This window comes from Mya arenaria, chromosome 11 (genome assembly GCF_026914265.1).
Source record: "Mya arenaria isolate MELC-2E11 chromosome 11, ASM2691426v1".
NCBI classification, from domain to species: Eukaryota; Metazoa; Mollusca; class Bivalvia; order Myida; family Myidae; genus Mya; species Mya arenaria.
In genome coordinates, this window is record NC_069132.1 from 58,228,069 (window position 1) to 58,241,883 (window position 13,815).

Genomic DNA, 13,815 nt, shown 5'->3' on the forward strand with positions numbered 1-13,815 from the left:
TTGCAAACATTTCTCTTTCCCAAAGAATAGATATTTTAAAATCAAAATGCTTCAATGCAGCTACAATCAACCAAAATCATTCTCAACTGCTATAAAAACAATAAAAAGAAATTTAGAAAAATATATCTATGGTAACCAACAACCTAACCCTAGTTAGCAGCAAATTAAAGGAAAATAAATAAGAATACAGCAAAGTGAACGCAAACACTCGACTGCTTTTGGTTTCAGTTGAAAAAAGGGGCATAACTAAACATTGGTTTAAGCCAGAGTTGTTGGCCTTGGTTCACGTGTCTTTTCTCTCAGGCAACAGGTGTACCAAATTTCATTTGAATAACTTGATTTTTTTTTATTTATGGCCTTAATTAAAGTTTTGAACACCGAGGACATCGACAATGACACCAAGGCTATGGCAAAACCTAGACTTTTTATTAAGATAAGCTAAAAATGAACCATTCTCTGTGTTTACATTAACTTGATATCCATGTAATGAAACAACCAAATTTGCAAGATGGTGTTTCAGTGTGGTTAAAGAAGGTTAAAACACACATTATGAGCTTTGAAATTGATTATATGACGTAAAATGCAAGGAGATGCTTGGAAAGAGAAATGCTTACAATTTTCGAGAATCATTCCAACACCTTGCTTGCCAAACATATTCAAAAATCTAACCTGACAAAATATTCATTTTTTGTTAAACTTCTTTGTTTACTGGATGATAAATCTATTTGATAATACAACTGACCTCATTACCTTTCTAAAATATCTTTATTGATTATTAACGGTAAAATAAAATTCATTAATGTAAATGTTATTCACGGGAGCAGCGTTCACTAAACTACAAATTGAAAGCAAAATAGATTTTGCTAATGGTAAATTGCTAAAGGAGTAAGAAATCAAACAGCTATTTTTCCCATCGCCCTTCTCTAAAATAAGCTCTCTGTTGTTTTATGGTTCTGACAAGCATGCACACAAACAAAGGTTTTGATTGGCTACACAGCAGAGTGAAATTGACCAATGATGAGCTCAGCTCTCAGGTTGCTCCTCCCACTGCAATCTGATTGGCTAGCAAGTGTGTTGGAATGGTCCCTGATTGGTTGTGCTGTATGTATACTCACCAGGTCAGACAACCAGTGTTTATCAATACTCACATCGTCCCCTTCCCCATAACCGCGCTCGTACAAATTGTCTGACGAGTCGCGGCGGACACGGTTTTGACTATTTGACCGTCGTTGGTAATCCCTATTGTTTTCTTTTGCAAACTCGCTCCCCAAAACTTCGGCCACTTTGCTCTGTCTTACAACGTCTATAGCCTGATGAGGAAACCAAAATGTGGCGTATAAGCCGCCTAACAAAACTAAGATGGTTATGTCGAAATAAGGAATCCATCAGAATTGAACTTAAGATCAAAATTAATATATATTTGAGCAAGAGCGATGGGATGCAGACATGCAAGCATACACCATGTAACATTTATATATGTTAACATTCATTTGATATACTCACAATTGTATTGTAAAACAAACTCATTTATTCAGATATTTTATTCAATGAAAGAAGATTTAGTCATTGATGAGTTATTATATGTACTTTTTTTATTATTCAGCTCAGGTGCAAGGGGGAACCAGTGAACAGTTGGAGCGGCTCATTGCGGAAATTACAGCAATTGTTAGGGTGGAACAGTAGGATGTAAATATCGTTGATATTCTGATATTTGGGGTGAACAGGGTATGTACATGTACATTTTAGTAACTTGTGATATAGGTGAATATATTATTGAACGCAGGGCATTTTTTCTGAGTATCCCACAAATGAAAATACATACACAGGTATGAAGCAGTTTTATTTTTATATTTTTTACCCATATAACTCACATTGCTTCCAATCTTAAATAAATATCATATCTTTCTACCATAAGCTAAGCCCATAGGGACCAAAAGCTCTGTACACTGTCAAAGTCAACACAAACTCGTAACAAACAAACTAACTAAAAATAGACAGTTACCCAGACATGTTATGCATCACAATACTATCAATATTCTTCCATTCGACTAAATAAAATATTAAGAAAAATTGCAGCAATATTCTGCAAAAATATTACATGATGAAATAAATCAAGAATTTTTTTTTTTTTTGTATCTAAAAATGCATAACACGCCTGGATCTATGTGAAACAAGAAGTCCCGTAACCTATATAATGCACAAATCTAAAGAGTAATCTCCCCTATTATTACAATTAACTTTTATCCTTATACAGAATACATCTTACACCTATGATATATGATATCAAAACCTGTAATTACAAATTCTATAAAATACTTATTTACTTAAAAGTTATAAATGTTTAGTGATAAACCGTAAGGCAACACTCTCATTTAAATTTTTACCCAAAAGTATACAAAACTTCAAAGCACTTTTACAAAGAGGGTGAAAAAGTTTGTGATGCTAAATATCCACAAAATATCACATCAAGATGGCCTCATTTACTTGTTTTATTCTGAAAATATATACTAGGTTAAAAAGCATAACTATCAATCTCGTTGGTTTCATTTCAGAAAAGGATGCAAGCACTACATTATTTTTACTTACACTATATCCAAGTCGCTATGGTAATGTGATACAAAAGAAATATGAGCATAACAAACTGAAAAAGTTCAACATTTTCTGAAAAAACTGTTAACAAAAATGTCTTTACTTAATCAAAATATTTATTAAACATCCTTCCTGAATAAACTGATATTTCAAGCGGCCAGACTTGATGTGAATGAGGGTGTTAAAAAAGGGTGAGATAAAGAATCACTCGGGACTCACGTTTTTCTTGGATCTAACGGCCCACTCTTCGAGCATATCGGCGGCAGTACACTTTCCTTGTCGGCGATATAACGCTCCAAGGTTCTTCAGTGTTGTAGTAACTGTTGGGCTGTAATGTAGAAAGGGGGGTATTAGTTAGTGATGTTCCGATGATCGATTATAATCGAAAATCGATTGGTTGGGCCTGAAATCGGCGACAATCGATAGTATTTAGTTATAATCGATTATCAAAAAAAAAAAAAAAAAAAAAAAAAATTGTAAGTGTTCAGACGTTATCTTTAACAAAATGGCTGATGAAAGCCACAATGAGAAAGGAAATGAACTTTTTTTTTATACAACAACACTTAATAACTTCAATCATAGACATAAGGTATATGCATATATTAAGAGTTTAATACTGTACATGAATAAAACTACAACTCAGGTACTATCTAGTATTTTGAAAACTGATTGTACTATCGATAATCGGTTACTTGAGTGGAACCGATCATCGATAGTAAAATTGCAACCGATTCCCAACACTAGTATTAGTTCACTTGGTATGGATTCTCCATTTGGAGCAGTTACCTGCGTTGTTAACCTGGCACTCGGTTTCACATTAAAACTTACTAAGTTTCTAAGAACATATATTTTGAGAGTTGTAAATTGTATTTTAATAACCATAAAACCTGAAAAGCCTAAGATAATTTTGTGATACCATGTGTCTAGTTTTTTTTAAATAATTTGAAACTGATCAGCATTCTTATCAGTTGCTAACTTAACTTAAAGCTACTATTTGTATAACCACTTTTAAATCACAAAGCGAGACTTATAATAAGCATTAATGAGATATTTTCACAGATGAATACTACGATTATTAAAATGTTAGAAAATGTATACAAGTTAATTTTCTGAGTATGTGAATTACTATGTATGGATACACTTCAGAGAACAAAAGCTTTCTCTATCTAATAGAATGTAATGAAACATTTTGTGCCAATCTTAATAGTAAAGAAGAGCGGAGTAAGCGAAGCGAACGAGCTCTTATCTTAGTCATTAACATGTTACACAATTGGTTTTAAACTGGCTAAGAGTAGATGAATTTTAGTGTTTTCTGCAAATTATGACGGCCCGCAATTCTAATAAAAGGCCCAAAGGCAATGTCATTGGCTTGAAATGTAGGTCATAATCTAGGTCATAAATTACAGTAAAACATTGCCTTTTAATACAAGGATTCAAAATTAAGCATTTCAAAGGGAAAGATCTATCTATGGTATATTTAACATAACTATATGTACCCTAAATCCATGAGTTTTATGTGTAAGCCTATTCCAAACACAAGTTGCAAATAATTTACAACAGGTAGCAGCAAGCGAAGACCTTGAACATAACAGTATTGTCTCACAAAAAGGTCGCAAAATGTATCAACTTATGTACTGTAGAACACTGTGCAAATTATAATAAGATCAAACACAGTTGCTTTCACATATCCCAACCAAATTATGACACTATATCTAACATATAATAAGTTAAGCAAAAGAGTTACACGATCTGTATATGGGAGAGGAGTAAATAAAATGAAGAAAAGTTATTGTCATAGCCTAATTAACACTGTTCTTGGTATTCAAAAACTATAACCTTGGCCATAACTCGAGACCATTCAAGATATTCAAGTGGAACTTGGTACACATATTGCCAGAGACAATAAATACTGTAAGTAAAGCCAATAATTCTGGCTTTATCAATTGTTGAGTTATCTCCCTTTTTCAACTGCAAAACAACAGATGAGATGAGTTGACATTCAATCCAATGAGCTCTTGTTTCAAATTAGTTTCAGTTTAATGGGAGACGTCTGTGAACCGCCATTTCAGCTCGGTCAATTCATCAAAGCCTTCACAAAGTATTCTTCCTATTGCTTGCCAGATAAACTTCCTCCATCTGGTCACGGATTATCAAAGAATTAATGAGGGAGGTGGTTACTTTTTATATGAAAAGCTTACGCAGTCGAGGTTGGAGGCGTAGCGTTGCTGTAAAGTACATGCACAACATTCAGCAAGTGCTCAAATAATGCTTATCATTAGGAAAATATATTGAGCTAATGCTGTTGTTTTTGATATCATAAACCCGACTTTAACGATTGTTATATCCTCTATTGCTTTAATACAATGTATACCTTACCAGTTACTTCTAACAATCTCAAATCACTTCATATAGATATACTAAAGCATACTGGATTGATTTTACACATAGCTGTTAAATTGATATGAATCACATCTCTACTCTCTAGTTTGTTTAATCAATAAGGATCCTCTGAAATTTGATCTTTCATCCTCTTATAAATGTGAGAGTTTTCATTGACCAATTAATCTAATAGTCGAATCAAAACAGCTCTATTTCACTTATATCTTTAAGTTAAATCTAAGATGTTTATTGAATACAGGCAACCAATGGGGTCCCTTGTAAACGGCTAGATCAACAATCACTTGAACAGCCATCGATCATACAAAGGTTTTCCCACTTCTTTATATATTTATATGACGATCTTCTGTCAGAAATAAACGTTTCTTAGCATATCAAGAAGGCCATGCCAAATTTATTCTATGTTAAGCATCCGATTCTATTTTCAAAACCTACGTACCCAGCAGGAACCCCCCCCCCCCAAAAGTGTCCTAGAAAAACAAATCTTATTCTCTTTCCAAGAAATTGCCCTTCATAAAGTGTCATAGAAAAACAAATCTTATTCTCTTTCCAAGAAATTGCCCTTCATAAAGTGTCATAGAAAAACAAATCTTATTCTCTTTCCAAGAAATTGCCCTTCATTAAAGACCTTATCGATGAAAATGACAAAGAAAGAACCATAAGTGTTTGCAAGTCCATACATGACATACAATATAATTCTTGTTATTTTAAGCTCTAGAAAAATCATAATTCACTGCTTTCTTGAGATTTGGGAAAAGGTAATATTTTTTTATTCCGAAGACTTGACACCTTTAATGCCCAATTAAATACTTAACATAGGATCAATTTGGCATATCGTAAGCAAACTAAAATTTCATTTTCACTCACTTATTTCCAAAAGAGCTAAAGCCAACAGATGAAGAAGAATGTAAGACTAAACATTCACACACATTTATCTGATTGAATCTATCATCAATTTGCAAATATTGATGTGCAAAAATCCCAGTTGGATTAATTTTTTAAGTTCTGATTCTATTTGAACTGACAATCATTTTCCTTCATGAACATTGAAAGATATCTACACATAAAATGTAAATAAGCTTCATCATGGACACAAAAACGTTCAGTAGCGAGACAGTTTGAAAATGAAAATCCCTGTACTATGCCAGGGGTCAAGGTGGGCCAACTAAGGCCCGTTGAGTTTCCATGGCAGCATGTTGGTTGGGAACACTGGGGTTATAGGCTCCTGGTTTTGAAGCATTTTAAGAGTCTTATATTGCATTTAAACAGACCTGTACTTGTTGTTTAAGAGTCAAAAAGTTGCTAATGGTTAATGGTTATAACTAGATCATTTATCATTGTAGTTCTTACCTATCCACTTTTGTAGTCTTGTGCCACGCCCCGTATTCTGGCGCAGTCTGACCGTCCTTCAATTTCCCCTGAAAAAGATATATAATTTTGAATAATGAAAATGAGCTGATATTGTTATTCAATATCTTAACAACATTTCAATCTGGTTGGTACCGAACATTCAAGAGCTGTCGTAGGACAGCGCATCGGACTATTCACCTGGTATTGGACTTATATGTGATAATGACAATTTGCCCTTAAAGTTTAAATGGACAACGACGCAGTGGTGAGTAGCAAAAAAACTTACACATTTTTTTTATTATTGGGATGACACAACATTTCAGTGTTAAACAATGAGAGAGCATTAGTCATCTTGTATTTCTTATTTTTTTTGGCACGGTCGTTCCCAAGACTGTTCACAATTTCATCCTTTCTCAGCTGTAAATTCCAGCCCAGTATCATGTTATAATCAATGTTTGGCACACAATGTTCATGATCAACCATCCCCAAAAAAACCTTGATGTTTGTGCAGATATTGGCTCTCTATCTGATGAATAATAGATAACATCTATGTATATCTCAGACAAGTCTACATGAAATTACTTCATATGATGTAAGAAAAACACAATAAATGCAAGGCCACAGTGGGAAGTCTATTCTGCTTTTAGCTTAACCACACAGAGTATATTACATCTATGTTTAACCCAAGACCAGTACACAAACAATTACTGAATTATCTGCAACTAAAGCAATTGTCTGCACTATAGTTTTAAGCTAAAAGAATCATGTTTCCAGACAATTTCTGGGTAGAACCAGTGCTGATCGATGTCTATTTTGAGCCATCATGAGTAAGACCCCCTTGTGGGATTTGAACCCATATCTTGGGTGAGAGACTGACACCTAAACCACTAGGTTATCCTTACGTTCCACAAAAAAGGAGATTTTTTGCTGAAACACTGAGAGAAAAAGTTAAAACCCTCCAGGCGCTATGGATCTATATCTATATTTGTATTTAGCAGACAAAAAATCTATGTAAACAATGCGATCTGTGAATGTGTAAACCTCTGTCCCAAGTTTCTCAAGTAAAATCCCTTATACAGTCATCGAAAATAAGACTTTTGGATGAACAAGCTGGAATTCCCTTAAAATTTTTAACAAGCCCTGCTATATAAAATTCAGAATTTTAGCAAACCCGGAAGACATTTCACCAGTGCAGGGCTTGCGGGCTTGTGTTAATTTCCACCACTACTTATTAACAGGATCAAGCTAAACTCACTATTTTTGTGTTGGTATCAATTATGATTATTTTACAAATATAAAATATGATGCTAAAGCCTGTATTGATTTATTTATATCAAGGAATTTTAGCCAGGGTGTGTAAGAAATTCCTAGGGGAAGAATAATATATATAAATATACCTTGTTTTCTTCCCTTTCTTCCGCTTGCATCCATATTGGCTTATTGTCCCCTGAAAGATGTTTAAAACATACAATTAAGAATATTGACCAATGTGTATTTACAGCAATAAAGAAATAATGCAAAGTTCAAAATACAGCATAAAGGTTGGGAGTGGAAAGGGGGCAAGTAAATTCCCCTAAAAAAAAAAAAAAAAAAAATAATTTTGAAGTACAAAATGCAGCATAACGGGTGGGAGTGGAAAGGGGGCGAGGAAAACTTTTTTTTTTTTTTTTTAAAGAACAAAATGCAGCATAACGGTTGTGATTATAGGGGAGCAGGATTTTTCCATATTTGAAGAGTTCACTGCATTGCAACAAGTCATTGAACATATCAAATCCAGGGATTTCTCTAAGGCAGTAAATCTTGAGTCCCTGACACAATTTTTTTTAAAGGACTCCTAAGGCAGTTAATCCTGAGTCCCTGACACAATTATCAAGGACCCATTTTAGACTTACAGTGCAACGCTGGAATTCCAAAAATACTCTCTTTTTCTTTCTAAGGTCTTACCTCCCACTTTTCCGAATTCTTTTTCATGTGCTCGTGTTAAGACTTCTTTATATAGGACTTCTGCTTGTTTATATTTCCCTTGCTTTAAAAATGCTGATGCCTAAAATGAATATACAAGGCATGGTTATGACGTTTTCATTTCAACAGGTTAGCGCAACGTTTAAGCATAACAAAGATATCAGTGTGTGTATATCACGTGATAAATTGCGTCATAAATGCTACGTCGGAAGGCAATATTTTGCTTAAAATGAAAACAAAGATGACTTTACGATTTCTTCACCATTTTAAATGAAACATAACCCAGTCTACGCTGCTTACAGAACCCCCCTTCTATATTTTACCAGGGTTTGATTGAGTGTTTAGTTTCCTAAAACACTTCGACAAACCTTTTCACAATACAGCCGTCTGACGGAGCACTGTCAAAACATTATTTTTAAAACAGGTTTGGTTAAGTGCCTGAAGAAATTAATTACCTTATCAAATTTTGGTAATACAACGAAGGCGGGGCTCTTTAATCCACATAGACTGCCCTTTTTGTCATTTTAAATGGCGTAGAATAAGAAGTTATCTTTGTTTTAAGTTTTTATTTTAAGCAAAATGTTGCCTTCTGATATAGCACAGATGACATAATTTATCACATGGTATACACACACTGGATATTAAAGTGATTTAAGTGCGTCATAATATTTTAAGGCTTCATTTATAGTTTCGATGTCAATTATATAAATAATCTTGAATAAATTACTATTAAAATATGGAATTAAAAGAATCAAATTCACTTATTAACATAACTGAACTTATAAATTAAATTGAATTGAAATATATCCAATATTTAATTTAAGCAAAAGCAGAAACTAAATGCCATGGGAACTAGCAAAAACATAGTTAAAGATGGCCTTAATTGAAGAGTCACAACACAGACACGTATTAATAAGCATTCAGTTCACAAACAAGATTGTTGCAGAGCAAATGCTAACGCGAATCTATTTATTTTTTTCTCAGTCAAACAAGGGACATAACTCAACAATTATTAAAGCCAAAGTTAGGGGCCTTGGGTACCATTTGTGTATTTTCCATGGCAATATGTAAACTGAGCAATATTTGAACATCTTGAATTGTTTTTTAATTAAAGGTTAAAGCTGCAGACTCACAGAAAGAGCGTTTTGACAACTTTATTTTTTGTCTTGGAACGAGCCAATTTTTGCGTAAATGTTTGGATACAAGTCAGCTGACAAAAGATCAGATCGCAGTTTTTTATAATTACATTTGAAAAGCGGTGTTTCGTAGCTTAAAGCTTTACTAACTCTTTAAGAAAAATGATTTTTCTACAGTTTTCTGTATAACTGAGAGCTATTCTATTGCGAGTTATCTTTTATGACTGCATTAAAAGCATTGATCCCAAAATAAGCTGATTCTGAGACAAAAACTTAAAAAAAATGTCAATCTCTGAGAATGCAGCTTGAAGCCCAACATTTAAGTCTTTGCACAACGACACCAACACGGACAACAACACCAACGCTATTACAATAACTGATTTTTATTCTTTGATTATTAAACAGACATGCTTATAACAAAAAGTCATCTTACAAGTTGTTCTTACCAAATTATTTTTAGTTTTCGCTACATTAGCATCATCAGGGCCTAATTCTTTCTGGTATATTTTTAACGCACGAGTGTAATATTTTTCTACCTGTAAAAACGGAAAATAAAAGTAGCATGCACCACGACACCAATAATAAAGCTATATATGATTACGACAAATATACATATGGCGCCACATAACTAGCCCAGGACTGACAGAAATATCCATTTCCAATTCAATCTCCTTTGCGAGGCCATTAAGGAAAATGAGGATCAATTTTGGCGTTTGACCAAAAGATAATCAATATTCTAGCAAAAACAACTTGGCAGAGCAAATAAGGTGGGATCTTATCTCGGACGATAACAATAAAAAGCCAATACTGTGCCCGACAATGATATTCCTTCCCGATATTAACATTTTTTTTATATTATCTACATGACCGAGTGCTTAACTAGCAAACTGAAAAAGCAAAATGCTCAGCTAAAATTAAACGATGCGAAATGTAAAAACAAAAAATTAATATCCATACACACCAACAATGTGAAATGAAATGAAATATTAAAACCATTGGGAAAGGTGGCATGCCTTTCTGCCTCAAGTGGTTGGAAGTTTATCTAAATAAATTTCCAAAGCTCAATCTGGACCAAGTTCTAGCTTGCTAAAAACTTTTATCAACTTTAAGTATATATAGAATACAACCTACATTTTTAGCCAATGAAATTGTGAATAGGCAATCATAAAGTAATAGACTTTAATGATTTAGAATTTCAACTTTCCCTGGTGTTTAAGTATGCCTACTGCGACTCATCCAATATACGCTCCCTGCGTCATTGACAATGAGTCAGCTGATGAAGTTGTATTCTAAGTCAGTTAGATGACCTGAAGTAATATCTTCATGATAAAGAAGGGCTCGTTCGCCACTCCACCCATTCTTCATCATTAAGAACTTACTTCATGACATCTAACTATTACCTAGAAGAGCAATTTGTATTACCTGGTACTACTTTTTAGATAAAGAATAAAAATAATGGAAAATGTCTTTTATCTCGTTTAACTACTGAATAGTTTGGATATTAGTTATTAATACTGCAAATAGGACTTTTAGTAGAACGATTAAGAGCCTAAAAGGTTTCATAATTAATCAATACACTTGAGACATCTAGGCATGAATGCATTCAAAACTATGCAAGGAATGTCAATACAAATCAACGAAGCTACATGTATGTGGCACCAGATGTACGCAATATACAATGTCCGAGTCTTACCAGATTGTTTTTTGTCTTAGCGACATTTGGGTCGTCTGGCCCGAGTTTGGACTCGTAAATTTCTAACGCTCTTTGGTAGTATTGCTCTACCTGAGCACAGCAGCAGTACATATACACATAAACATTTTTACTCATGTAATATTAACACTTAAAATATCCAATGTACAATTAGGCTTATATTTTAATCAAGCCATTGGTGATCATGTTACATTTTGATGACTAGTGACCCAATATAATTTTGCTATCATTGAAAGGTATATGTTGATGTTGTTGTTGAGCTTATTAAGGTCTGTCTTTGCCCTATAATGGCTGCATTATGGCTTGACCCTTTCTCATAGCCAAGTTTGACTTAAAAAAAATTTGAATCCAAAGGGGGAGTTTTGCCTGCACTGATTGATGGAATATTTACCAAAGGAGAAATATTGTACCCAAAATGCCACGAGACCAGCGATGAAAGACATCTCCAGTGGTTCTACAGCTCAGAATTTTGGATATGGTTTCATTTCTCTGGTCTTAACTAGTTGTAATTTAGAAATTTGATATTCCATGTATCTTAAAAAACATGAAAGGTATTTGAATGCTGATAATGGATATGTACAAGAGCAGTCACAAACTGCCATATCCCCCGCTATATTAAGAACAGTATCAACTTCTGACAAAGGATTAAAATAAACATAGTGCACAGACAGAATGTAACCCTGGTTAGAGCTACCCTGGTTCTTTAACATTCACCCGTATATAGCACTATCACACAGGACCCCCATTTAATGTTCCTCCCGGAACACATTAGTATTCTTCTTAGTAGCGCGGCAGGGAATCGAACCTGTGACCCCTGGATTGACAGTAAAGTGTGTTACCACCAGACCATGGATCCGCCACCGCAATCTTTCAAGGCCAAAAATGTTTGTAATATTTTAAAGGTATAATTTTTCTCACATTCTTTCCCTACTCATAAAACCTTTCAAATGATAACAAACTAATATGAGGTTGCCAGGAATCCCAATTCACATAATTGTACATTCTATACCTTAATTAATTTTTAACAACTTTTACTTTAGAAGTATTTTACTATTTCTATACAATAAAGAAATAAACAACACATTGTAAAAATAAGAAATATGCAAATTATCCCAATGACATGACGTCAAACCAGCCCGCTATTTACACATTTATACATGTAACTGTTAAACCAATGGAGCGATTTACTAGTCACATGATGGGAACCACCCTGATATAAATATTTATAACTGTTTGACCAATGGAGAGATTTACTAGTCACATGATGGGAACTACCCTGATATAAATATTTATAACTGTTTGACCAATGGAGCGATTTACTAGTCACATGATGGGAACTACCCTGATATAAATAATCATAACCATTAAACCAATAGAGATTAACTAGTCACGTGATGGGAACCACCCTGATATAAATATTTATAACTGTTTGACCAATGGAGAGATTTACTAGTCACATGATGGGAACCACCCTGATATAAATATTTATAACTGTTTGACCAATGGAGCGATTTACTAGTCACATGATGGGAACCACCCTGATATAAATAATCATAACCATTAAACCAATAGAGATTTACTAGTCACGTGATGGGAACCACCCTGATATAAATATTTATAACTGTTTGACCAATGGAGCGATTTACTAGTCACATGATGGGAACCACCCTGATATAAATAATCATAACCATTAAACCAATAGAGATTTACTAGTCACGTGATGGGAACCACCCTGATATAAATATTTATAACTGTTTGACCAATGGAGAGATTTACTAGTCACATGATGGGAACCACCCTGATATAAATAATCATAACCATTAAACCAATTGAGATTTTACTAGTCACGTGATGGGAACCACCCTGATATAAATATTTATAACTGTTTGACCAATGGAGAGATTTTACTAGTCACGTGATGGGAACCACCCTGATATAAATATTTATAACTGTTTGACCAATGGAGAGATTTACTCGTCACATGATGGGAACCACCCTGATATAAATAATCATAACCATTAAACCAATAGAGATTTACTAGTCACATGATGGGAACCACCCTGATATAAATAATCATAACCATTAAACCAATAGAGATTTACTAGTCACGTGATGGGAACCACCCTGATATAAATGTGCATAGCTATTTAACCAATGCAGAGATTTACTAGTCACATGATAACATAACAAAAACATAAACCGATGTATGTGATTTAATATTATTTGTAAGTAGGAAATTATTGTGGTTGATATCTGATTTGAACGCCATATCAATGATCAAATTCTCAAATCTAAATACTTGTTGTAAATTTGATCAATTAAACATAAACATATGCCTAAAAAGTGAATATGCACTATCCTTTTTCATATTATCTTTGTTTTGTTTCTTTATAAAGTTACTAAGCAACTGGAGTTTGTTTTTTTCGTAGATTAATGATTGTATCATGTTTCATCAAGTAACCATGGCAACGGAATAATGAATTACCTCTTCATATTTCCCTTGATTCTGGCACAACAATGCTAAATTATTTAGTTGCTTGGCAACGTCAGGATGGTCTGCTCCTAAAACCTGATAAAACAAAAAACACAGACAATTGTTAGAATTAATGACAGTTTAACATTTCTCTTATATATTCATATTTACAAAATTAATGAAGACCAATTTGGAAA

General features: G+C 33.7%; 1 protein-coding gene across 10 annotated transcripts in view; it reads right to left on the reverse strand.

The window, feature by feature from the left end:
- Positions 1-13,815, reverse strand: part of LOC128210022 (kinesin light chain-like) — a 51,234-nt gene that overhangs the window by 16,602 nt on the left and 20,817 nt on the right. For 4 of the 10 annotated variants that reach the window (XM_052914325.1, XM_052914329.1, XM_052914323.1 and 1 more), the window contains 10 exons: positions 13,631-13,714; positions 9,881-9,970; positions 8,281-8,380; positions 7,734-7,783; positions 6,337-6,404; positions 5,854-5,868; positions 4,788-4,814; positions 2,809-2,917; positions 2,587-2,601; positions 1,116-1,310 (listed from right to left, as the gene is read on the reverse strand). In XM_052914325.1, coding sequence (XP_052770285.1) covers positions 1,116-1,310; positions 2,587-2,601; positions 2,809-2,917; positions 4,788-4,814; positions 5,854-5,868; positions 6,337-6,404; positions 7,734-7,783; positions 8,281-8,380; positions 9,881-9,970; positions 13,631-13,714 — 753 coding nt within the window. Of the gene's footprint in view, positions 1-1,115; positions 1,311-2,586; positions 2,602-2,808; positions 2,918-4,787; positions 4,815-5,853; positions 5,869-6,336; positions 6,405-7,733; positions 7,784-8,280; positions 8,381-9,880; positions 9,971-11,127; positions 11,218-13,630; positions 13,715-13,815 lie in introns of all 10 variants that reach the window. The other 6 variants (XM_052914320.1, XM_052914321.1, XM_052914322.1 and 3 more) reach the window with 6 other exon arrangements.